The 25,315-nt window shown below is 63.2% G+C and overlaps 2 protein-coding genes across 7 annotated transcripts in view; one reads left to right on the forward strand and one right to left on the reverse strand.

Moving 5' to 3' along the window:
- Positions 1 to 1,432: 1,432 nt before the first annotated feature.
- DENND11 (DENN domain containing 11) lies at positions 1,433 to 11,303 on the forward strand. Of its 3 annotated transcripts, none has more exons than XM_029074120.2 (9): positions 1,433 to 1,662; positions 5,825 to 5,924; positions 6,876 to 7,034; positions 7,774 to 7,927; positions 8,376 to 8,514; positions 8,997 to 9,128; positions 9,427 to 9,577; positions 9,690 to 9,758; positions 10,971 to 11,303. In XM_029074120.2, the coding sequence occupies exons 1-9, from the start codon at positions 1,452 to 1,454 to the stop codon at positions 11,164 to 11,166; spliced, it is 1,311 nt and encodes a 436-aa protein (XP_028929953.1). In that variant the 5' UTR covers positions 1,433 to 1,451; the 3' UTR covers positions 11,167 to 11,303. The 3 variants fall into 3 exon arrangements, with proteins under 3 accessions (XP_028929953.1, XP_028929954.1, XP_028929955.1); XM_029074121.2 differs by lacking the exon at positions 1,433 to 1,662 and adding an exon at positions 4,995 to 5,246; XM_029074122.2 differs by lacking the exon at positions 1,433 to 1,662 and adding an exon at positions 5,618 to 5,735.
- A 3,671-nt stretch (positions 11,304 to 14,974) lies between these two features.
- The window catches only part of AGK (acylglycerol kinase), a 38,141-nt gene continuing 27,800 nt past the window's right edge, over positions 14,975 to 25,315 (reverse strand). For all 4 annotated transcript variants that reach the window (XM_029073492.2, XM_029073495.2, XM_039913244.1 and 1 more), the window contains 7 exons: positions 25,124 to 25,203; positions 23,177 to 23,234; positions 22,154 to 22,301; positions 21,250 to 21,347; positions 19,995 to 20,065; positions 17,608 to 17,692; positions 14,975 to 16,287 (listed from right to left, as the gene is read on the reverse strand). In XM_029073492.2, coding sequence (XP_028929325.1) covers positions 16,147 to 16,287; positions 17,608 to 17,692; positions 19,995 to 20,065; positions 21,250 to 21,347; positions 22,154 to 22,301; positions 23,177 to 23,234; positions 25,124 to 25,203 — 681 coding nt within the window. In that variant the 3' untranslated portion in view covers positions 14,975 to 16,146. The remainder of the gene's footprint in view (positions 16,288 to 17,607; positions 17,693 to 19,994; positions 20,066 to 21,249; positions 21,348 to 22,153; positions 22,302 to 23,176; positions 23,235 to 25,123; positions 25,204 to 25,315) is intronic.

Consider the following 25,315-nt stretch of genomic DNA (forward strand, 5'->3'; position numbering starts at 1 on the left):
GCCGAAGGTCACACAGAAGACAGAGTCGGGATTAGAGCCCAGGTCCTTCCGACTCCCGGGCCCAGGCTCTATCCGCTAGCCCACGCCGCTTCTCTCGGGATCCGATTATCGTGTATTTACCACATTATCAGTAAGCGCTTGACAGATACCACAGTAACTGTAATAATCGGCATCCGACTGGGGAGGGGACGCAGGCAGGCAGCCTGCCGGTTCTGGAGATTGCAGTTTGGAGAGGATTTCATTTGCCCTCAGCCCTTCAAGGGCGGGAAGGAGTCCTAGGATCTGGGGGGAGAGAGAAGGCCCAGGAGGCCCCTCGGACAGAGGGCCGCCCAGGCGCCCACCCCCACGTGGGCACGGCTGCCAGCCTGACCACCCCCCTGGGGGGATCGGAGGCATCGGGCCTCGTCTCAAGGGGTCGGGCCGGCCACCAGGGTTTCTCCGAATGTGCAGCCCTGTCTGGCGAGGGAAGGGGGCACTGGGGAAGGTGGTTGGCCGGGGGAGGGGGATTGGTGAGGGGGAGGGAGGGAAAAGGGAAGTTCACGCTCAGGGTTCGGGTACAGTGATCTGCATACAGCAAGCGCTCAGTAGATTCCATTACTAGATTGACTGAACGGAGGGAGGGAAGGGGAAGAGTGAGAAGAAGCGGATTAGTGGAAGGGGAAGAGGGAGAGGAAGAGGGCTAGAGGAGGGGGAAGGAGAAGAGGGAGGGGGAAAGGCTACAGGAGGAGGCAAGAGAAGAGGAAAGGTGGAAGGGGGCTAGGGGAAGGAGAAGGGGGAGAGATGAAGGGGGCTAGAGGAGGAGGAAGGAGAAGAGGAAGAGATGAAGGGAGGCAGAGGAGGAGGAAGGAGAAGAGGGAGAGATGAAGGGGGATAGAGGAGGGGGAAGGAAAAGAGGGAGAGATGAAGGGGGCTAGAGGGGGAGGAAGGAGAAGAGGGAGAGATGAAGGGGGCTTGAGGAGGGGGAAGGAGAAGAGGGAGGAAGCAAGAGGGTGGGAGGAGGAGAAGAGGGAGGGCGGAAGAGGGCTAGAGGAGGGGGAAGGAGAAGAGAGAGGGAGGAAGGGGGCTAAAGGAGGGGGAAGGAGAAGAGGGAGGGAGGAAGGGGGTGGGAGGAGAAGAAGAGGGAGGGTGGAAGGGGGCGGGGAAAGCGGAAGAGGGAGGGAGAGGGGAGGAGGAGGAAGAAGAAGGAGGGGGAGAAGGGGGCGGGGGAAGAGGAAGAGAAAAGGGGAAAAGGGGAGGAGGAGGAAGGTGCGGGGGAGAAAAGGGCGGGCGGCCCGGCCCGGCCTGGCCCGGCCCCTCCGCTCCGCTCCGCCGGCCTGTCCCTCCCCGCGGCCTCCGGACCGCCCGGGCCCATCCTCCGGCCTGCCCATCGGCCTGCCCATCGGCCTGCCCACCCCTCGGCCTGCCCACCCCTCGGCCCCTGCCCACCCCCCGGCCCCTGCCCGCCGCTCGCCATGGTGGAGCAGGGAGACGAGGCTCCGCTGCTGCGCTGGGCCGAGGGCCCCGCCGTCTCCCCGCCGCAGCGTGCCGCGCAGCGTGCCCCGCAGCCCCGGGCCGGGGCCGGGGCCGGGGCCGGGGCCGGGGCCGGGGCCGGGGCGGGCCGCCCGGAGGAGGAGGAGGACCAGATCGTGGCCGTCTTCGTCGTCACCTTCGACCCCCGCACCGGTAAGCCCCCCCCCCCCCGCCCCCCAGCCGCAACCGGCCCCGACCCCCGACGCCCGTGCCCGCCGCGGCCTGCCCGGGACCCCCGCGGGGAGGCCCGGCCCCATCCGCACATCTGTAATTCTACCCATTTATACGGATGCCCGTTTATTTGTTTCGATGTCCGCCCCGCCCCCCCCCCCCCCCCGACTGTCAGCCCGTGGTGGGCAGGGATCGCCCCGCCATTGCCCTATGGTACTTTCCAAGCGCTCAGTGCGACGCTCTGCGCACTGGAAGCGCTCGATAAATACGATTGAACGGATGAATGATCCGGATGGACGACGCCCCCGGAGGTCCCTTGGAAGTGAGCCCCCCGGGGTGGCCGGAGGCCGGCCATTCAGTTTCTCGGCCTGGTCCCGTCGCCCTAGGCCGCCCGTCGCCCCCCGGGCCCCTCCCCTCGTCGCCTCCGCCCTCCCCAGGTAGCTCGCCGTGCCCGCCGGCGCCCGGGCCGGAGGCCTAAGGAAGAAGGCCAGACCCGTCGTGACGGGGAGCGACGCCCGCGGAGTTTCGGCCCGACTGCGGGTTCTTCCTCCCGGACGGGTTCCCGCCCCCTGGAGCGAACCGCCCCCCGGCAAACCCCGAATCCCTGACCTCCCACCCGGGCCGGAACCTCCCCCGGTCTCGCTCGTGCCCGTTGGGCCAAGGCCGCGGGGCCCCGGCGGGAGCGGGGAGGCCGAGCCCCGTCCTGGGGTTGCCCGCTTGTCGAGGCCGGGCGGCAGAGGGTCGCCCCGACCCCCGGAGACCCCAGGGAAGAAAGGAGAAGCGGGGCCGGGACCCCCCCGCCACGGGAGGCCCGTCGGAACCGAAGCCTTTCGCGTCTGCCCGAGCCCCCCGCCGCCCGCCGCCACTCCGTTTTGAGGGTCTCCGAGGGGGTCTGTTGGACGAGATCGCTGACGTGAGCTCTCGTTAGCGAGCGGGGAGACGGCCCCGGGGTCACGATACCGGTACCCGTTGGGCGCTTTACCGCGCGCCGGGCACCGTACCGGACGCCGGGGCGGACACCCGCGGATTAAACTACCGAAGAACGCCGGGGCGGACGCCCACAGGTTAAACCGGACGCAGTCTCTGTCCCATATGGGGCTCACGGTCTCCGTCCCCGTTTTACGGCTTGAGGCCCAGAGAAGCGAAGTGACTGGTCCGTGGCCTCACGGCGGACAGGTGGCGGGGCCGGGGTCAGAACCCGTGACCTCTGACTCCCGGGTCCGCGCTCGTTCCGCCGGGCCACGCCACCTGGGGTGGATGGCGGGTGCGGGTTGGGTTTGAGGCTGACGGGCGAGGGCTCGGTGCCCGGCTGAGCGGAATCGGAGCTGACCCTGTGGGCTGGGGAGGGAAGGGCCCCCGTTTCGGCCCCGTCCCGTACTCCCCTCGGGCCGAGCGGAAGGCTCGCGGCTCGCCCCCTTCCTGCCTGCCTCGAAGCCCAGTACCATAGACAGATCCCACTGAGGTGGCCGCCCGGCCAGCAACACCCCCCTTCCCAGACAGCTGGTGATGCGGGCCGAGAGGGAGGCCCGGGGGGGAAACGAGAAAGCGCCCCGTGGGCCGCACGGAGAGCCGGCCCGCCTTTCGGCCCGACCGGGCCCCCTTCCGGGTCCTGGACCTGGGCACGGCCCGGTGGGGTTCACGAGGAAGAAGAGTCCCCCTCCTTCCACCGGGCTCTCTGGGCCTCTGCTTCGTTTCGGGAATGGAGCCCCCGATCGGCTCCCGGTCCTCCCCGGCCCTGCGCCTCGATAATATGGGACCGGAGCCGCCGGGTCCGGAGGGGCCAGCCCATCCCCGGGATCGGTGCGGTCGCCGGTGCGGCGGAGGGGACGGGCCGCGAGGGTGTTGGCTTGCTAGCGTCGAAGGCGGGAGGCCCCGGCGACCGGATTGCCCAAGGCCCTCTCCTTTCACCACTTTGTTTCCTGTCAGGTGTCTCTCGGGCGTGGCGGCGCTTTCGCCCGGCTCCGGCCGGACTCTGAGCCGGCGGAGTCCGCCGAACCCGCCGGCCTGGGAGCCCCAGTCGGAGGGATCCTGGCCCCGGGGTCGTTAAGTGGAAAGGAGAGAGAGTCAGGCCCCTCACCTTGAGCTGGGGAGCCTATGGGCCGACTGGCTTATGTATTCGGGACACGCCGACGGATTTATTCGGAGCCCGAGCGCGAGCTGAAGTTAGACATTTAGGAGAAAGTCCCAAGGACTGGGCTAGCTCGTGCTCACGTGGCAGAGGGAGGCCATGGAGCTCCCCCTTCATCCTTTGACCGCGAGCCCCTCGGGGCGACCGAATCCCACATCCACGTATTTTTTTTCCCAGCGCTTTGCCCACAGTAAGCGTATAATCGATACCGCGACTACTGATGCGAACGGGAAGGCCACACCCCCCTTACGGCTAAGAGTTCTCTAGGGGGGACTTGGTTGCCGGAACTGTCGCGTGACTTTCCCTTAATGCCGTGTTTACCTTGAATTAAATAAACAGAGGAACCGGGAGCTCAAATCCGGGTCGCCGATGCCGTGGGGCGAAACGGGAGAGGGTAGAGGAAGGGAGAGATTGTAGTTTGAACAAAGGTGATCTGTGGAGCAGCGGCGACTGTAGCTTGGAGCGGGACGAGGCCGGGGGCAGGGGGGCCAGCGAGGCGGCCACATGGGTGTGGCAGGAGATCGGACCCGAGTGGCGGCCGTTGGGGTGGTGAGGAAGGAGCGGGGAATGTTGTAGAGGAAGAACAGGTAGGATGGAGAAGTTTAAAAGGATGTGAGAGCGAAAGGGCAGCGAGGAATCGAGGTCTAGGGTGTATTTAAGTCAGTGGCCCGATCCTGTTCTGTCTTTACTACGTCTCAGATTCTGACCTTCTCCATCCAAACTGCTTCCGCTCAAAGTGCCTGTCATTTGACTACTGCGTCGGCCTCCTTGCTGACCTCCTTGCCTCCAGCCCTTCCCCATCTCCAGTCCCTATTATACTCTCTGCTGCCCACATCATTTTTATAAAAAAAAAAAAGTTTAGTCCACTCCTCCCCACTTCTGAAAAAACCTCCAACGGCTGTACACCCGTCTCCGCGTCCAGCGGAAACTCCTCCCCGTCAGCTTCGAGGCGTCGTTTTCTATGGTATTTGTTGAGCACTTTACAATGTGCCGGGCACTGTACTGAGCGCTGGGGTAGATATAAGATAATCAAGATGGACCGAGTTCCTGTCTTACAAAGGGCTCTCGGTCTCAATTCCTATTTTACAGATGAGTTAACCGAGGCAAAGAGAAGTTAAGAGTGACTTACCCAAGGTCACCCAGGTAACAGTTGGCAAAGCCGAGATGAGAACCTCAGCCCTCTGACTCCCGGGCCCGTGCTCTTTCCACTAGGCCACACTGCTTCTCATTCAGTCAGCTCTTCCTCCTACTTGACCTCCTTTCCCATTTCAAACCAGCCCACAGACCTCACTCCGCCGATACCAACCTACTCCCCGTGTCTCGATCTCGTCTCTCGTTGCCGCTCCCGTGCTCACGACCCTTCCCTTCATATCTAACAGACTCCGTTCTCCCATCTCCAAGGCGTTACTTAAATGCCATCTCCTCCAGAAAGCCTTCCGTGAGTAATCCCTCACCTCCCCACTCCCTTCTCCATCACCCATGCGTACCCCCAAGCATATTGATACTCACCCCGCCCACACAGCGCTTAATTACAGATCCTTATACTTAGTAAGAGATTAGTCAGGGAAGGCTTTCTGGAGGAGATGGCTTTTCAGGAGGACTTGGAAGGTGGGCGGTCTGCCTCAGGTGAAGGAGGCCGGGGGGGGGGTGATCCAGGCAGCGGGAGGGTGGGAGCGAGGGGGGTCGCCGCAGTGGCCCGTTCTCGCTGCCCTGGCCGCGGCCGCCCCCCCCCCCCCCCCCCCCGGCTCCCCGTGACTCATCAGCTCTGGTCTGTGGTTTCCCGGGATGTGTCCGTTTGTGGCAGCCATTGGCTATAGAGACCTGCTCCCGCCCCCCTTCCTGGACCGCTGACCCCGGCCCACCTTGGCTTCCCACGCCCCGCGCTCAGGGCCTCCTGCCAGATCCCGAGCGGGGCAGTGGGACGCAGGTGAGTCGCTCCCGTCGCCTGGGCCCGTCCAGGCCGGCTGTCCTGGGGAACGGTGGCCCCACCTGAGCCGGGCCCTTCTCACCCCCCAGGCAACATGGTGGAGTGGTGCTTGCCCCAGGATATTGACCTGGAAGGAGTCGAGTTCAAATCCATGGCCAGCGGGTCCCACAAAATCCAGTCAGATTTCATGTAAGTACGTATTCAGCTCCCTCTGCTCCCCCTCTTCCCTCGCCCCCCACCCCTCGTCCTCCCAGGAGGGCTCTTTCTAATAATAACTCTGGTATATGTAAAATGCTTGCTATGTGCCAGGCACTGTACTAAGCGCCGGGGTTGGATACAAGCAGATCGGGACAGACACAGACATTCCACAGACGACGGAGGCGTACAGAGAAGTGACTTGCCCAAGGTCACCCAGCAGACAAGTGGCAGGGCTGGGATCAGAACCCATGACCTTCTGACTCCCAGGCCCGGGCTGTAGCCACTAAGCCACGCTGCTTCCCCTGACGTGTGTCCTGGGGCGGGGATGAAGGGTGGGGAGCCATCTTCCGCTATTAAAGGGGGAGGTGGGCTTCCTCTGGATTCTTCAGTCAGTGGTATGGATTGAGCGCTTACGTGCACCACTACAGTAAGCGCTTAGGAGAGTACAGTATAACAGAGTTGGTAGACATTACCCTTGCCCACTTGAACTTACAGTCTAGAGGGGATCCTTGGAAGTTTTTCAGTCCCCTCCTCCGTCACTGTGAAAATTCCTCATTCTCTTGGAATAAAGGAAGGCTGAGCCCTTCACCCCTCCGGTCGCCCCCCAACCTCCCCGGGATGGTTTGGGCGCCTGAGGAGGCGGGGGTCCTGAAGAGAGGGAGTCTCAGCCGTAGGTGGGCTGTTTCTCGGCTCTTGCTCCTCTCCTCCACCCGCTGGATCAGAGGTCCGTGCTGGGCGGACAGTTTAGGGGGATTGCTGCGGTCTCAAGGCGGCCGGGCCGGGCCGGGGGACGCCGGAAGTCAAGCCGGGGCGACCCTGGAAGCGGTTCCCTCCCCCGCCCCCCGGAGGGGCTCCCGGCGCGGAAGCTCGCCTCCGGCCCACCCCCGGGTCCGAGCCCGACGTTCCCCCGCCCCTTGTGACCCTGGGCCGTTCGGTCCCCAGATACTTCCGGAAAGGGGCCTTCTTCGGCCTGGCCTGCTTCGCCAACATGCCCGTGGAGAGCGAGCTGGAGCGCGGTGCCCGCATGAAGTCCGTGGGCATTCTGTCTCCTTCCTACACCCTGCTCTACCGTTACATGCACTTCTTGGAGAACCAAGTTCGGTAAGCGGCCACGCGCACGCGTGCGGAGGCGCCTGTCGTCGGGGCGCACGTCCACCCTCCGCGTGTCACCCCTTGTCCATCCTGGGGTCATCGCCGCCCCGGATTCTAGATATTCCCCCTCTGTCTCCCACCACCTTCCCCGCTCCGGTTTCTGAGGGCGCCCCTTCCCGTCGCCGGCTGGGAGGGCGCTTCGAGTTAGCCCAGACCGCCCCGTGATGACCCTTTGGCCCAGGACGTCGGGGCGTGGCCTCATCCCGGGGATGGCATCTTCAGGGGGCAGGGATGGGACCCTGGGGGCCATTAGTCTCTTTCTCCCTTTGGACACATGAACTTGCTAGAAAGTCCTTATCGACGACGATGATAATAGCGATACTAATACTAATGACTGTCCCGGGATTTTGATGATATCGGGGGGTCCTTTGGCGCGGCGTCCCGGCACCCGGTCTGGGGTGGGAGGGGATGGTCTCGGCGGGAGCGAGGCTAATCCGCGTCCGTGCCCCCGTCCCCTTGAGAGGTCCGGAGTTACCCCTGGGAAGGATGGCGGCTGCGGACTCCAGCCCTGCCCCCTCTGCCAGCGCCCCCCACGCTGGGCGGGTCCCTGTCCCGCCGGCGCTGTCGGGAGAGAGGAGGCTCGGCCTCCCCAGGGAGCCGGGAGGACGCGGGGCAAAGCCAGGGCCGGAGGTCGCCGGTGGCCGCCGGGCCGGCGGGGGCAGGGGTGGTCACCGTGTGTGCTGTGCAGACACCAGCTGGAGACGCCCGGATACTACTCTCACCTGGCCGCTTTCTACGAAGACAAGAAAGGCGTGCTCCCCGTGGGCAGGGACACCCCGAACCCCCAGCAACCCGTCCACTGGCTCCCCTCCCTCCACAGATACATGTACCCGGAGATGAAGGTGAGGTGGGTCAGGGCGGTGACAGCGACGCTCACTAGGTGCCAAGCGCTCTTCTAAGCCCTGGGGGTAGATCCAAGATCATCAGGTGGGACGCGGTCCCTATCCCCCGTGAGGTTCACGTTCTAAGGGGGAGCCCCGTTTTACAGATGGGAGTACCGAGGCCCGGGGAGGCGAAGTGACTTGCCCGAGGTCATGCTGCGGGGAAGTGGTGGAGCTGGGAGGGGAAGCTGGGTCCTCTGATGCCCAGACCCGCGCCCCTTCCACCGGGCCGCAAATAGATGGCGGAGGCCCTCTCGCTCACCTTTCCGCCCCCGGCCGGCCCCGTGGGCACCCGAGCCTCGCGCGGAGTGGGGCGCGGGGGGCGCCGGGGGACGAGGGAGGGGCGCTGGCGGAGAGGCCGCGGGGCCTCCCGGCCCGACACCCTGCGTCGTCTCCTCTGCCCGGCCAGATCACCCACCCGGCCGGCTGCATGTCCCAGTTCATCAAGTTCTTCGGGGAACAGATCCTGGTCCTCTGGAAGTTCGCCCTGCTCCGCAAACGCATCCTCATCTTCTCGCCCCCACCCGTGGGAGTGGTGTGCTACCGAGGTGATTGCCGCCGGCCGGCGGGGCGGAGGGAGGGAGGGGCCGGACGGGGCGCCGGGGGAGAGCCCGGGGGTCCTGGCCGAGAAGGGGGGGAACCCGGGCTCCGCAGGAGCAGCAGCGGGTGAGGAAGTTGGTGAGGGCGGGCGCCGGGGGCCCTGGACGGACCAGGCCAGACGGCTGGGACGCCGGGGCCCGCCGCCTTCCCGGACCCGGAATGTGCAAGCCCGACTCCGCGGGGGCATATCTCCGCAAACCTCCTTTCCCTTCCTTGCCCCCTCCCGCCTCTACCCCGACCTCTTTACCTCCCTGGACGACTGCTAAAGGTCGACGGTCCACGTGATTCTGAACCCTGGGGATTTTGGGACATCTAGTCAGGAAGAGCCTCCGGGCCAACGCCCCCGTTCCCATCCCCCGGAAACGGACGGGGGCGCGTCCGGCACCCCAGTTGGCTGACGGTCCCCGGCCCCCCCGACCCGTGTCCGCAGTGTACTGCTGCTGCTGCTTGGCCAATGTGTCTCTGCCCGGGGTCGGGGGCGCCGTGCCCGACTCCAAGCCCTTCTTCTACGTGAACGTGGCCGACATCGAGAGCCTGCAGACCCAAGGTTCCTACGTGGCCTGTGAGTACCGAGTCGCTCCCCTTACGCGTGCCCGCCCCGTCCTTGCCCCTTCCCCCCACCCCTCTGGGCCGGTCCCCCGCCCCCTCCGGCTCCATCCCGCCCCCTCCGGCTCCATCCCGCCGCCGGGGTGCCCGGGGACCCAGGCCGGGCTCCGACGGGGCCGTTTCCGGGGTAACCGCGCTGGGCGGGACGGGGCCCCGCGAGGCCGGAATCCCCGGCTGCTTCTCCCGCCCCCGGAGCGCTGACCCGGCCCTCCCGCCGCTGGAGCGTGAGGTGACGCGGAGCTGGCTTCCGGCAGGCACGACGGAGAAGATCTTCGAGGAGAAGCGGGACCTGTACGACGTCTACGTGGACAACCAGAACGTGAGGACGCACCACGAGCACCTGCAGCCCCTGCTGAAGGTCAACAGCGCCGACAAGGAGAAATACCGGCGGCTCAACGACCAGAGGTGACGGGAGACGGGGGCGGGCGAGGGCCCCGGTGGGGCTGGCCTGGCGGGGAGGGACATCCCAGGGCGGGCCGGCCGGAGGGCTGGGTTTGACTAGTTCCCCCGCCCCCAGGCAGATGTTGCTGTATTCCCAGGAGGTGGGAGAAGACAGCACCTCCTGCGAAGAGGATCTCTTCATCCTGTGAGTGTCCACCCCGCTCCCCAGTGCATCAGACACTCGGGGAGCCCCCGGGGACCCCGCGGACGGCCCCCTGCCCAGCCTGGACCCAGCAACTCTTTAGCCAGCCAGGGCCGGGCCCGACCCGGATTCTGAGGGAGGGGAGAGTCGGGGTGTCCCGTCTGATCATCTTCACAACCGTAATCATCATCATGGTGTGCGTAGAGATGCGTAGAGCGTGCCAAGCGGGAGGAAACCCAATCTCTGTCCTCCGAAGGGGGTCGCAGCCTAAGGAAATTAGATTAAGGGACTGGGATGGCTTTCGTTCATTCATTTGGTTTTGAGTGCGCACTGTACGCAAGGCACTGTACCGAGCGCTTGGGAGGGTACACTGTAACAACAGACAGACACATTCCCTGCCCCAAACGAGCTTGCTAAATACCGTGACTGCTATCGCTGTGGTTTTCGAATGGTAGTTGTCACGCATCTACTATGGGCCGGGCACCGTTCTAAGCAGAAGGTGGATACGAGATAATCGGGTTGGACACGGACCGTGTCCCGAGCGGGGCTCACGGCCGTAATCCCCATTTTACAGATAACTGAGGTGCAGTGAAGTGAGGTGACTTGGCCGAGGTCACGCGATGGACGAGTGGCAGAGCTGGGATTAGAATCCCGGGACCTGGGACTCCCAGGCCTGTGCTCTTTCCACCGGGTCCCGCTGCTTCCCTGGTCTCCTCGTCCCGGGAGCTCCGGGTGGGGGCCGCTTTCCCCGTCGCCCCCCGACCCCGCAGTCCCGTTAGGCTTGGGGAGAGTACGTGGGGCTCCCTCCCTTCCTCCTCCAGTCCCAGGCTGGGCCCACCATCCTCATTACCCTCCCCAGCGCTTAGAACAGTGCCTTGCGCAGACTAAGGGATTAACGAATGCCATCATTATCATTATCGGTGGTATATATGGAGCACTTTCTCTGTGAGAACACTGTACTGAGCACTGGGGAGAGTACAAGAGAACAGAATTGGCAGACACGTTCCCTGCCCTTCACGGACCAGCGGAGTCGACCCCCCCCCCCCCACCGAGGATCCCGGGGTGGGGGTCCCGGCTCAGGCAGGCTCCCCCACCGGCCTCGGTCGGTCGGCCCGTCCGTCCCCGGTGAGACGGCCCCTTCTCCTCTCTCCCTCTGCGCGCCGCCGCCTGGGGCCGGCCCCCCTCCCGCCGCCCTCCCGCCGCCTCCCCGATCAGCTTCTTCATGGAGCAGAACAACCGGATATTCCAGACTTTGCTGGAGGTGTCGGCGAGCCAGGATAAGACGCTGACGGCCGAGCACGCCCGCGGCATGGGCCTGGACCCTCAGGGGGACCGGAGCTTCCTCATGGACCTCCTGGAGGTGTACGGCATCGACGTCATGCTGGTCATCGATAACCCCTGCTGCCCCTAAGGGGCGGCGGCACGCACCCGCACGGGACCGCCCCCCGAACGGTCCGGGGGCCGGCGGTGCCCGCTCCCGTTTTTATTTAATAGGTTTCTACAGAAAGGTATTTATAAAGCTCCCACCCGTGGGATCTTTTTTTTCCATTTTCCTCCCGGGCCCGCCACGCACCGATCTCCTCCCCGTCCCGGCTCGGACCTCTGGCTACCGACACCCGCCGCGCTGCGCCGCCGCCGTCGGGGCCCAGTCCGCCCCGTGAGGCTAGAGGTGGAGGCGGGGGAGGTCCGGCCTCTCCGGGGGGGTCCGGGCACGGGGCGGGGAAGGGATGGGAGCGGCCTACCCGAGGGGAGACCCGGGCCCTGGGCCGTTTCCCCCGGCGTCGGTCTTGGGAGTCGCCCGCCGGCGGTTTCGGGCATCACCCGCGGCCCGGCCTCGGGCCCCGAGGCGCTCCCGCTTACGGACGGCCCGTGCCCGCCAGGTTTCTCGAGCGCGGGGGGCCGAAACGAACGCTAGCTTGTTCTCTAGGACTCAGAAGAGGTCAAGAGTTCAGCGAGATCACCCGGCCTACATTTCCCTTTTTGCGCTCGAGTGGCGGTTCTCGTTTCCCACGTTTCGGCTCCCGCCGGCGGTGAGTTCCCACGGGCAGCGACTTCCCCGTTCGGTCCGGCCGAGAGCGGTCCGAGTTCCACGGTCGGCGCCGGGGGGCCGGGGGAGGTCCCGGCCCAGGAATCCCTCCTCCCTCGGTCCCTTGACCCCGGCCCGGAGGGAGAGGGTCTCGGGAGCCGGGGGTCCCCGGCAGCCGGGGAGGAGGGGGTGCAGGGTTGGGGCGCCGTGGTCGCGGAGGGAGCCACGGGGTTGAGAGTGCTCGTCTTGTTCCCCGGTTTGCCGGGGTCGGGGCGCGAGTCCCAGTGGATAATAATCATGGCATTTGTTAGGCGCTTACTATGGGCCGAGCACTGTTCTAAGCGCTGGGATAGATACCAGGTAGGTTGTCCCACGTGGGGCTCACGGCCTTCGTCCCCAGTTGGCAGATGAGGTAACTGAGGCACAGAGGAGTCAAGTGACTTGCCCAAAGCGGCAAGCACCACCCTCAGCCCGATACCAGGCTGCCAGCGGTGCCGGGCAGGGGGCTCTCGGGCCACAGATCGGCGTGTGTGTCGGGGAGGGGACGGCAGCGGGACTCGGGGGATAGGGGTGAGGGGTCCCCGAAGGGCCGCTGCGTCTTTAGCTCCAGTCAGCGTCCGGACTTGGGCGGGCTTGGGCTGGGAAGCGGCCAGGCCCGTGGACGCCGGCCCCGGGGACCGCGCTTCATTCTGGGGAGATGGGGCCGAGCTCACCCTCGGCGCACCGCGGCTCCTCCCTCACGAGCGGCCGGCGCGGCCCGCTCGGTGGCCCACCGGCCTACTGCTCGAGGGCCGCTCCGCCGCCTCCGCCGGCGGTGCGCGCCCGCCGTGTGTGGGGCTCCGGGAGAGTGTCCCGAGGGGCAGGGACCGTAAGGAATGCCCACCTGTGTATTTTCTTCAAACGTGCTATCTGTTAAGCGCTTACTGGACGCCAGGCACCGTCCTAAGCACTGGGGTGGATACAAGTTAATCAGGTTGGACGCAGTCCGTGTCCCGCACGGGGCTCACGACCTTAATCCCCATTTCCTAGATGAGGTAACCGAGGCGCAGAGAAGTGAAGTAACCTGCCCAAGGTCGCACAGCAGACAAGTGGAGGAAGGGGGTTGGGAACCCAGGTCCTTCTGACTTCCAGGCCCATGCGCCAACCACTGGGCAACTCTGCTTCTCCCCCACTACACAGTACCGTGCGAGTGCTTAATAAATACAATCATCACTATTATTATTAACAGACCGCCTCCTACGCTACGGTAGGTGGTAGATAGGATCCCCACCCTTGTGGAGTTTACAGTCCGCTGGCAGGAACGCCGTCGAGTGTGGCGGCTTAGGTGGCGGGGGCTCGAGCGGACTCTGGGGGCGGGGGGGGCCTCTTCCTGAGGTCAGGCCCCTCCGGGGTCACCGGTGCTAAAGAGAAGCCCCCGACCCACCCGGGGACTGAGAATAAAAATTACGGTATTTGTTAAAACGCCCGCTGCGGGCCGAGCGCTGTTCTGAGTGCCGGGGTGAATACAGGGTGATCAGATTGTCCCACGTGGGGCTCGGTCTCAATCCCCATTTTACCGATGAGATAACTGTGGCACGGAGGAGTTGAGTGACTTGTCCAAGGTCACGCAGCGGACAAGTGGCGAAACGGGGATTAGAACCCGCGACCTCTCCAACCGGGGCTCTCGCCACCAGGCCACGCCGCTCCTCTCGACCCAAGCTGAGGGCGGGGGCTGGGATCACTGAATCCCAAACGCAGTCTCCGGCTCTTTGTAGTCCACAGCGCTTTCACTTCATCTCATTTTATCCTCACAGGGTCTCTGTGAGGAAGGGGAGCCTGCGGTTTTTATCTCCCCCTTTTATAAGTGAGATCCGGGGCCCTGGGTTCTAATCCCAGCTCTGCCACCTGCCCGCCGTGTCCACTAGGCCAGGGCCCCGTCCACTAGACTACGCTGCTTCTCCCCGCCGACCTGATTGCATCGTCTCTAACCCGGCGCTTGTAAAAGTACTTGGCAATCAGTCGATCGACGGTATCGGTCGGGCATTTACTGTGTGCGGGGCACCGTATCAAGCACTCGGGAGACTACAACTCAATATAACATATTCCCTGCCCACGACGTATGGGCGAGAGCACTTAAGAACCACAGTCATTATTGTAAAGTGCTTATTTTTCACCCGGGGCCGAGGGCCGATCCGGGTCTCTAAGGTCCCGCCCCACCCCGGCTCCCCGACGGGAAGAGACCGGGCCTCGGTGGGTTAGGTGGGGGTGCCGTACCTAGGGGTCGGTGGGGACTCTGGCCAACCCCAGGTTCTACCTCAGCAGCCGGGGCGGAGTTTGTCTGGTGCGTCAGCCGCAGTAGGGAAGAGCCAGGGTTCCCGGGGCGGGGCAGGGTCCCCGGGCCGGGGGGGAGACCCTGGCTCCCGGGGCCCGGGCCCACACGGGGCCGCAGCCGGGCGTCTTCTCACCGCCACCGTCGTGGATGCGGCGGGATCCTGAGATTGGCTGCTTTGAGCCTTCAGTTGGAAACCTAGAGGTGTTCTTGCTAGTAAAAAAGCAATCTGTGAGGGGGTGGGGGACCCCCAGGACCCCCCGACCCTTCTCCCGGGCACCAAGGTGTGGCTCAGATGCCCCATCCCCGTCTGCCCCTGTCTGGTATCTAACCCCCTTCCCTTCTATCCCGTCTGTCCTCCAACCCCATGCCGGTCCCAGTAACCCGTCCCTGTCTAGCGTCTAACCCCGTGCCGGTCCCCGTACCCTATCCTTCCCTGTCCCCGCCTCGTTTCTGACCCCGTCGGCCCCCTCAAGCCCTCTCGCTTGTGAAGCCGCTCCGGCCCCCTCGGCGCTCCGGGAAGGGGATGGGCCACCGGAGCCAAAAGGTCAGGGGCAGAAGGAGCATTTGAAGAGGGTGCGTCTCCCCGTCCCGAAGGCCGGATCACACAGCGGGGACCCCGTTCTCCACCCCCACCCCTCCGCCCCAGGATCAAGCCTGAGAATGGAGGGCAAGGAGAAAGCACCGCGCCTCGGACCGAGCCTCGAGGGGCGGAGCGCGGCCCGATGGGCGCCTGTCACCGAGGCCGCGGCCGCCGCGGCGGCGAAGGGGCGATAGGACTGGACCCGGGTGGCCAAACTGGCCCTTCCTGCCTCCCGCTCCCTCTGGGGCCTGGACCCGCTCCGGCCCCCCCCCCCGCCCTTTCTCCCCCCCCAGATAATGTGATTTTTTTAAAGCAAAAATCTCGTTCTGTATTTTTACTATGACCGATGCAACAGAGTATGTTTGTTCTACGGGGCTAACGGATTTGGGAGCAGCCGGGTGGGGGAGAGGAGCGCGGGACTTGGGAACGAAGTCCGTCTTTTTCTTACGTGAGATGGGAGGTTTATTTTTGTATCCGACCACGACGGGGGCCGGGCGGACGGGGGAGGCTTTCCGGGGCCCGGTCCGGGAGAAGCGGGCAGGGGCGGAGGCCACGCGTCTTCTAGGGGTGGAAGCGTCACCTGAGGGGACAGCGGCCCCCCGGATGCCCCGACCCGAGGAGAACTACTGATCCAAAAGGTACTGACTGTGACTATTCTGCTTGGGACCAGATTCTTTTAATAAACCCTGCCAAACTAAACCGCCGTTGTCCTCGTGCTTGCTGCTAATGTGCACGTTCCTAATGTGGGGTGGGGAAGACCACGGGATGGCCAGTGACGGGGAACAAGGAGGGTAGAGGATTGGGGGGAGACAGGAAACGGGGAGGCCCTGCTTTGTCGGGTGACTAAGGCCGCTCTTTTCGGAGGGTCCTGGGAGGGCGGGGAATGTACCTCCTCTCCCAAGCGCTTAATACAGTGCTCTGCACACAGTAGGCGCTCGATAAATACCACTGACTGATTTGGGAGGAGGGAGCTGGGGTGGTGGCGGTCTAGGTCTAGGAACCCGGCCCTCCGGTTAAAGGTTGCAGGAACAAGATAGGACTTACAGAGCCGGGGGAGCTACGGGGTGGGTTTGGAATGGTCCCTTTCTCCCTTAAACACGATAATAGAAACGCAACCTCCCCCGAACAGGTCCTTGGGGTGACCGGCCCCAGAAGCCGCCCCAGGTCTCGTGGGCCCCGATGGACACCTTTGGGAGAAGGAACCCATCTCAACGGGCCCCAGGTGGGCCACTGTTGTGGGTGAGATGCGGTCTCCCCAAGGAACCTGCTCGCGCCAGGGCGGGGGCGGGCGTTAAAGGCGGCGGGCCGCCCCACCGGGAGGCCGGAGTCCACCCTCGACGAGGATCCAGCCAAGTCCCTACCCCGGCTTACGTTCTCCGGGCCTCGGTCCCGGCCCCGCCCCGGAGCGCCGGGGCCGCACGGACGGGGCCCCGGGGAAGCAGCAGGGCACCTGTCGAACTCCTCGCGGGAGCCCTCACTGGGCGGCGGTGGGCCGGGGCAGCCGGGCGCGGATCGTGGGGTCACAAAAGAAGCGCAGTTTCCGGGGCAGCAGCCTCACCTCCACCGGCATGGCTTCGTACTCCTCGGTGTCGATGCCGAATGAGCCCCCCGTGCCCTGCGGAGGGAGACAGAGCCCGGTCGGAACGCCGGCCGCAACGGCTCGTGCCATCCTCGGGCTCTCCGACTGGGCCGGGCTCGTCGGTCGCCTGGCGGTGCTGCGGCGTCTTTGCCCGGGGAGGGGAACCCCCGACTCCCCTACGTCTTCCCTCCCCCTGCCCGCCGCTCTTGGGCGGGGCCGGGCTGCCCCGGGCCCAGATCTCCTGCAGCTCTAAGGTCTGGCTCTTTCACAGGGTGAACGGGCACCTCCCCGTCAGGACGGGGAGGTGAAGTTTTCTGAAGGAAAGCAATCCTTAAAAACGAAACTCTAATAATAATAATAATCATAATGAGGCATTTGAGCGCTTACTACGTACAGAGCGCTGTTCTAAGTGCTGGGGGGATACAAGGTGATCGGGCTGTCCCACGTGGGGCTGACGGTTTTAATCCCCATTTTCCAGATGGGGTAACTGAGGCACAGAGAAATGAAGTGCCTCGCCCCAAGTCACGCAGCTGACGAGCGGCGGAGCTGGGATTAGAACCCATGACCTCTGACTCCCAAGCCCGGGCTCCTTCCACTGAGCCACGCCGCTTCTCTAAATTAAAGAAATATCTGTTAAGCGCTTACTATGTGCCGAGCACCGTTCTAAGCACTGGGTTAGATTCAGGGTGATCAGGTTGTCCCACGTGGGGCTCACAGGCAATCTCCATTTTACAGATGAGGGAACTGAGGCCCAGTGAAGTGACTTGCCCAAAGGCACACGGCTGGTAAGTGGCGGAGCGGGGATTAGAACCCATGACCTCGGACTCCTAAACCCGTTCTCTTTCCACTGAGCCTCGCTGCTTCTCTCCTCTGGGAGGGGAGAGGTCCTCGAGCTGGCCCCGGGCCCCCCCGTCGGCTAGGGGAGCTCCCGCTTTCCCGGCACGGGCCGGCCGCTCCTAGAAGTCCGGATCCCTTCCCGTCCCCTCGGCACCGTACTCGTCCGCTCAACTGTACATATTTTCTTTACCCTATTTATTTCAGTGACTTGTACATCGCCTCGATTCTATTTAGTCGCCATTGTTTTGACGAGACGTTCTTCCCCTCGACTCTATTTATCGCCATCGTTCTCGTCCGTCCGTCTCCCCCGATTAGACCGTGAGCCCGTCAGACGGCGGGGACCGTCTCTATCTGTTTAGTACAGTGCTCCGCACATAGTAAGCGCTCGATAAATGCTACTGAATGAATGAACCGAATGAATTGGACGGACGGCCTGCCGCCGTCCGACCCGAGTCTTCCCGGGCCCGCCCCGTGGGCCCTGGAACGGGCTTCCTGACCCCGCGGCCTCCAGTCTCTCACCTCGGGAAGGAGCAGTGTGCACCTGCTGGCTTGCAGGCACTGCGTTCCTTCAGGGCACAGCTGCGGGTCGCTCATCTTCTGACTCCTGTTGGTCAGAAAGGAAAGTCATCAGCGACCTCCCCGCGGAGGAACTGGCGGGGAGATCTCCGGGCTCCCCGAACCCGTTGCCGGAAGCCGACTGGGGCCCGGGGCCCGGGATGGCCCCCTGTCCCCAGCCGCGTGTCCCGAGCCCCGCCGCTGACGCCTCCAGAGATCCGCACCAAGTTCGCTTGTTGGAAACACAACCCTTTCGGGTCGTAAGGCGACGGTACAGCAAAGCCTCGGGCCATGCCGCGTCCCAGCTGGAAAGGCAGACCAGCAGGACGTACGCCCGCCGGGAAGGCGCGGCCGTCGGCGGGGAAGGTCCCTCAGCGACAGACCCGAGAGCACGAGGGACGGTGGTTGCGCACGCTCCCTGTGGACTGAGGCTCCCGCACCCGCCCTTTCCACGTCCCATCCAGCGAGAGCCGAACTCCGCTCTCTCTTCCCTCACTTCCTCCCTTCCCCGCCAGCCGGACGGGACCAGAGCGGCGGCTGGATCGATCCGTTATCCTAACGACGATGGGACATCAGAGATGACGGACGTCGGCGACGGACTCTCGAGGAGCGGCCTGGAGGCTCGGTTGATTCTTCGTCTCCCCCGGCCTCCATTTCCACTCTGCGTTTCTGGGCCAGGCGCTTCCATCCACATATCGCCGTCCTTGTTTCTAAGCGCCGGCTCACGTCACTGCCCCTTACCTTCTTCCTCCTGCTCAATTTAGACCGCGAGCCCCACGTGGGACGGGGACCGTGTCCGACCCGACTGACTCGTAGCTACCTGCGGGGCTGAGGACGGTGCTTGACCCATAGTGAGCGCTTCAATACTATTCGATCGTATTTACTGAGCGCTTACCGTGTGCGGAGCTCTGTGCTAAGTGCCGGGGTAGGTTCAAGGTAATCGGGTTGGACGCGGCCCCTGTTCCGCACCGGGCTCACAGTCTCAATCCCCCTTTCACAGACGAGGTAACCGAGGCACGGAGAAGTGAAGTGACCTGCCCGAGATCCCACAGCAGACAAGCGTGAAGCAGCAGAGGCAGCGTGGCTCAGTGGAAAGAGCCCGGGCTTGGGAGTCAGAGATCATGGGTTCGAATCCCGGCTCTGCCACTTGGCAGCTGTGTGACTGTGGGCAAGTCACTTCTCTGTGCCTCAGTGACCTCACCTGTAAAATGGGGATTAAGACTGTGAGCCTCACGTGGGACAACCTGATTACCCCGTATCTACCCCAGCGCTTAGAACGGTGTTCGGCACATAGTAAGCGCTTACCAAATACCAACAACCACAACAAAAAACAGTGGCAGAGCCAGGAATAGAACCTGGGGCCTTCTGACTCCCAGGCCTGCGCTCTACCCACTAGGCCACGCCGCTCCTCTACGTTTCTCTGTTTCCGCTCCACGTTACGGTGCGTCCAGCGCTCAGTCGCAGTGCTCGAAATACACGTTCCCCGCCTACTCCGAGCTGTCCGAGCTGAAGGAGGCTGGCCCGCCCGGGGGAGGGGAGGAGGGGCTCCCGACGGGCGTCCGGAGCCGCAGAGCCTCTCTGCGAGTTCGGGGACGGCCTCTGAGCCGGAGTGGAGGGGGCCCGGGACCTCCCCCCTCAGACCTCTTGGTTGGCTCTCCTGTCGGTGGCCCGGGCTGGGGAAACGGTGCGTTTCCGGTCAGAGGAGTCCGTCCAGGCCCACCGGGTTGGGCCTCGGATCCAGACTCTTTTCTCCGGCTTCAGCTCCACCTCGCCGGCCCTACCGCCCAAATCCCTGATCCTTCTCCTCGAGAGGCACCAGAGGGAGTCCCGGGATCAGAGAGCCAGCGGGGAGAGAGGTGCCGTCGTGGGGGACGAGGAGAGGGCAGAGCCCCCGTCTGAGGAGGACCTGGAGACCGGCCGCCGGGGCGGGGCGCGGCGGGACTTAACCCGGGCTGGAACTCCCCGAGGAGGGGTGAGGAGGGGAGAGCCGGGGAGACGTACCGCCCGGGGGCCGAGGGGCGGCAGTCCCCTCGCTCGTCCCTCCCGGCTCCCGTTCGAAAGCCTCGGGGCGAAAGACCCGGAGCCCCGGGGTGTCCGGCCGCGCCCCGGCTGGCCGGCGGGGCCGAGGACGGACGCCGAACCGCGGGCGGTCACGCGCCGCCCGCTCCCGCGGACCTCCGCGCTGGGGGCCGCGCGCGCTTACCCCTCATCGCCTTTCGAAGCGGAATGACGGGAAGAAACCACGCCCGAGCCCCCTCCGCCCGCCCTCGATTCCGGTTCCCGCGAGCCCCGGGACAGGAGAGTCGCCCGCCCCGCGGAGGGGCCCCCGTCCCCACGCCCGCCACACTTACCCCACGCTGACGAAGTCTCCTTTGCTGATGGTGTCCGGCTCAATGCAAATAGTCATGGAGTCTTCGGTGCGCTGGAGAAGGGATCCGGGAAAGCCCGCGTCAGAAGCCGGCCGCGGGAACGGAGGGGGGCGGTGGGCCCCCGGCCCGGAGGGCCTCGGGGCTCGGCCTTTGGAAGTATAAAATGGGGGCCCGGTTCTCAGAGCGGCCTGTCTCGGGTGGCAAGATGTCTCTTCCCACTCCGGTCAGTTGTTCTGAGAAGCCAGTGGATGTGGGGGGCAGTACCTGACTTCTAGGGGAGAGGAAGAGAAAATGGAGACCGCAGGAAGCCAGAGAAAGCTGCAAGGGATAGGAGAGATGGGAGAGGAGAAAGAAGGGTTGGGAGAGAGATGAAAGGGGAGAGGAGGAAAGGGGGGGGGGAGAAAAAAGGGGAGGGGGGGGGGGAGAGGACCCAGAGGAAAGGGAGAAGGGGAGAGGAGAGAGCGGGGAGAACAATACCCGTTCTCCCTCCTAGTTAGATTACAAGCCCCCTCTGGGCGGGGGCTGGCTCTAACCCGCTCATAGCGGATTTATTTATATTAATGTCCGTCTCCCCCTCTGGGATCTAAGCTCCGTGCGGGCAGGGAACGTGTCTACCGACTCTGTTGCACTGAACTCTCCCCACATGCTCAGTACAGGGCACTAAACACAGTAAGCACTCAATAAATACCACTGATCGACTGCATCTACCGCCGGGTGTTCAGTACGGTGCTTGGCCATAATGAGCGCCTCACAAATATGACGACTCTGGACAGAAGGGAGCCCAGCCCCCGCTCGTCGGTCCAGAAGCCCTCAAGCCCATACGCTTAAATGCCTCCTACGGACCGTCGCAGCCAGCCCCGTTCAACAAGTCGGGGAGGAAGACACGTCGGGACGGGCAGAGGAATGAAGCGAGGGTTGGTCCCGAGGCATCCCCGACGAATGGGGGGTGGAGAAACGACCCGGGCGGGAAGCAAAATGGGTGCATCCTTAGACCAGGCAGCTTCTCGGGAAAGCGGCTACGACCATCACGTTCCCAGTCGAAGAACGAGGGTGCGCTCGCACTCTCTCTCACATCCGTCCCCCACCCCCCACGCGGTAGCCAGACAGGACGGACACCGCCTCTCTCGGCCCCTCCCGACCCTCCGAACCGACCCATCCACCCTCCCTTCTCCCTCGCAGGCCGGAACACTCGGAGTTATAGGAAGGCGAGGCGGGCGGGTGGATGGCCCTCTCTTACCGTCGGGTCGAGCCGACTGTTCTGCGTGGTGATGGACAGCTCAATGGTGGACAGCCCTACTTCCTCCCAGGCCTCCGGGGTCACTTCTTGGGAGATGGCTGTGGAAACGCATTATGGATGGGTCAGTTTCCCCCACCGGCGGCCCTCCGCTGCAGACACAGATGTCCGGTGCTGCCGGCTGCTCAGGTCCGCTGCTTTTTCCATGCTGTTTTTGCTGCTCCTGCCCTCCTTCGGCTCGATTCACTTCCCACCCCTCGCTGAAGACCGCGGAGGCGGGAGGGCGCAGAGCGGGAGCCCTGTCCCTGACAGAGTCCCACTGGCAACGAGACGGAGCAGGGAGCGAGGAACAGAAACTCCCTCTTTTCCCCTCAACTCCCTGCCCAGGGGTTCCCCAGGTGGGAAGGAGAACTCGGGGGTGGCCCGGTGCCATTTTCATGGATGATATGACAGCTGGGAAATCCTTTCGGGGACTGGCACGCTCTTATTTCTATCCTCAAAGTTGTGTCAGTCCTTTCCACGACAGGGCTTCGCACTCCTCCCTCGGGAAGCAGCGTAGCCTGGTCTGGAAGCCAGGGGACCTGGGTTCTCATCCCAACTCCCTCACTTGCCCGCTGAGTGACCTTGGGCAAGTCACTCCACGTCTCCGAGCCTCAGTTTTCTCATCTGTAAAGCGGGGATTAATTACCTTTTCTCCCTCCTCCTTAAGGCTGTACTCCCCACGTCGGACAGAGACTGTGGCCGGAGCACTGGGCTAAGCACTTGGGAGAGTACCGCGTATCAATACAACGGACACATTCCCCGCCCGCGACGACCCGACTATCCCCTTTCTGTCCTGCATCTACCCCAGCGCGTGGCCCAGAGCAGGTGCTTAAAGAAGCCCACGGCGGATATTCCAACTGCTCACCGGTCTGAGGGCGCGTCCAGTAGGAGGTCAGCCTTCGGTACAGCCTTCGGTACAGGGGAGGCCGGGGGGGCCTCTCTTCCGGCTCCTCCGGGGGTCTCTCGGTTGGCCCCGTGTACAGGATGGAGGCCCGATGTATCTGGGGCCACTCCTTGTCTCCCAAAAGAGAGGAGAAAGTTCAGACGCCGGTCAGGGAACTCCCCCCGCTTGGGAGTAGCGGAACGGACAGAAACCATTCGATTCTCTCTAGACCGTAAGCCAGACGAGTCGGTGGTAAATCTGGGGACCGAACAGAAGCCTTCCTACTCCCAGACCAGTGCTCTCTCCACTAGATCAAGCTGTCGGCATTAAATGGCTTGGCTGCTGTGTGGTGGCTCGGCTCATAAATCGAAAGTCTCCCCATCTGCTCTGGAGTGCAGGACTCAGCCGTCACGTCTGCCTCTCTCCCTCCTCCCCGCCGATCCTGGCTGTTCGGCGAAGGATGCGGTTACCGGAGGGGAAGAACCTCAGACGAGAAGAGAATCCACAAGGGCCGAGGATCCAGCGACGGACCGCTTGGTCCGTTGCTTCTCTGATGTTGATCTTATAACTTTGGGTTTCTCTGTCCTGGAGGCAAAGCTACACCAAAAGAGTGGTGGGTTTGCATACAAGGAATGCCATCTGAGTGGGGTTGCCCTGAGGTACATTAGTGGCCCCCAGAGATAATATTAGCTACTCCCCCCTCATCTGGGGATCAACCTTTCCTTCCAAATGTGGGGTAGAACGGGGATAGGCGTTTTCGGGGGTAGACGGGGTCCGGGCTTTGAAGAGCTAACAGATCACATATCACAAACCACCGTTTTGGGTCTTTTTCGCCCCAAGAGGTCCAGCTCAAAAAGCCGTGGGGCCGACCAGCCTACAGCCCCCTCATCGTGGGCTCCTTGCTTCCCCCGCCCCCATCCCCGAAATCCCGAACGTATCCACGCGTAAAAATCCAGTGCAGTGAGCTACTGATTTGGGGTTTTGCCCCATCTGAGTTTCGTTTACCTTAAGAGTGCTGAAGAAGTGAGCGGCTTTGGTTTTCAGAGGCCCCAGGTACCAGTACCTAGAAAGAATTCGGACGAAAGGAGCTGGGATGAGAAGGGTCACGATTCCCGGGTTAGCGTTCACCAGTCCAAAGCCCCGCTGGTGGAGGGAAGGCGCATTTCGACGCTGGCTATTAGTGCTTAATGTCTACAGTTCTTTTTCTTCTTCTTATTACTAAGGCTGCTTCTCTTTCCCGAGTACTCTGGACGACGGTGTGACTTTGTAAAGCGCTACATAAAGGCATTTGATGACGACGACGAAAAACGGAGGCTGGAAGAAGCATCCTCGATCGTCGTCAGCATCACTTTCCCCATCTCCAGCGCTAAGAGCCTCAGAGAACGGCATCCCGTCCGGACTAAGGAGACCTCGGTCCCTGCCTGCCCTTGAGGAGCTCGCAACCTTACAGGGATCCAGACATTCGGCTGGGTCAGCCCCTGATCGATCCCAACCTCCGCAGGGTGAGAAGACAAGGGGGGTGATTTGGGTTCATTTCCCTGCCATTCGCGGCTTCACGAAGGCTTGCAGCGGGGCCTACGGGGAAAGAACACAGGCCTGGGAGTCAGAGGGCTCGGGTTCAAATCGTTCCCGTGAGAACCCGAGCAAGTCGCTTCACTTCAAGGACCTGTTTCCTCACTTGTAAAAACGGGGATAAGGTACCCGACCCTCCCTCCCGCTTAGACTGGGAGACCCTTGTGGGACAGGGATGGTGCTCGATCTGCTTATATTGTATCCAACCCAGTGCTTAGTACAGTGCTTGGCACAAGTAAGAGCTTCCCAGATACAATTATTATTATTCCACTACACTGTAAGCTCTTCTACTAGAGCGGAAGCTCCTCGAGGGCACCTTGATGGTGTCTTCCAAATATACTACATTGACCTCTTCCATGTGCTTAGTACAGTGCTCTGCACCTAGTAAGCGCTCAACAGATATCACAGATTGATGGTCTGATTGTCGATCTTTTCAATCTCTTCTAAGGCCAGGCTACGATGATCTACGGGAAGTCGGACACGCAGACGATCTGCAAGAGGGGGAAGCGGGTTGGAAGGGGCAGGGAAACGTAGATTTCGGTATTGACGTATCCATTCTACGTTAATGTCGGTCTCCCCCAGACTGTAAGCTCGCTGCGGGCAGGGCACGTGTTTGTGAATTCTGTTGTACTGTGCTCTCCCAAGCGCTTAGTACAGTGCTCTGCACACGATAAGGGCTTAGTAAACATGATTGACTGGTTGATTCTAACCCCACTCCATCGACCTCAACTCCCTGGGGCCAGGGATTGACTCTTCTCCTTTCCATCTCCTAGCCAGATGACCCTTAGGGTTTCCATCTGCTTCCAACTAAGATACCGGTCTCTGGCCGGGCAGCCAGATCAATTTCCCTCTTTCTTCTTCATCGACATCGAGACGGCTCATTTATTCCCCGCAGTCGCCCTTCTCTTTCCATCACCCGCCGCGGTCTGCTGCTCCATTCCAGCAGGCCAGGGAACCGCCAGCACCCCAGCCCGTCCGTTTCGGCCCGGGCGTTCGATGGGGGGAACCCCGGCCCTTCCGAGCCCCCTGGGGGATTCTGTTTCTGGCGAGCGCTTAAAGGCAAATCTTCCGGGGCGAGTTCTGAATCTTTCCCGCCTCCCCGCTGAGCGGTCTGGCCTGGTCCACCACTGCCCTGACCCGATTTACTCCCGGAGGGCCGCCGGCAGGAAGCTGAAATGACCGAAAGGCGGGGAGAGCCACGGACCCCCTGGAAGCAAGAGATGCGGTGCCAAGATGATGGGGAAAGAACAGTTCAAATTTATGGAGCGCCAAACCCCAGCCGCAGGTGACACGGAGAGAGCGACGCCCTGGGAAAGCTTCCTCGGGAGGCAAGCGCTCTGGAGGTCAGAGACCCGACCCATCCACACGCCATCCTCTTACTTGCTAACTTTGACACCTGCGTCTCTGTAGGATCCCCATCTGAGCCCCGTCAAGGCGAAGACCGGCTGCTCCTTTTCTCCCTGCGACAGAAAGAAGGACAAAGTCAAACCGACCCCTAGCCTGGCACCTGACTTCCTTCCTTCCCTCCCCAATAAGCCTCCAGCCCAGTTTCAGGCCTTTTTTTTCCTCAAA

This window comes from Ornithorhynchus anatinus, chromosome 10 (assembly GCF_004115215.2).
Source record: "Ornithorhynchus anatinus isolate Pmale09 chromosome 10, mOrnAna1.pri.v4, whole genome shotgun sequence".
NCBI classification, from domain to species: Eukaryota; Metazoa; Chordata; class Mammalia; order Monotremata; family Ornithorhynchidae; genus Ornithorhynchus; species Ornithorhynchus anatinus.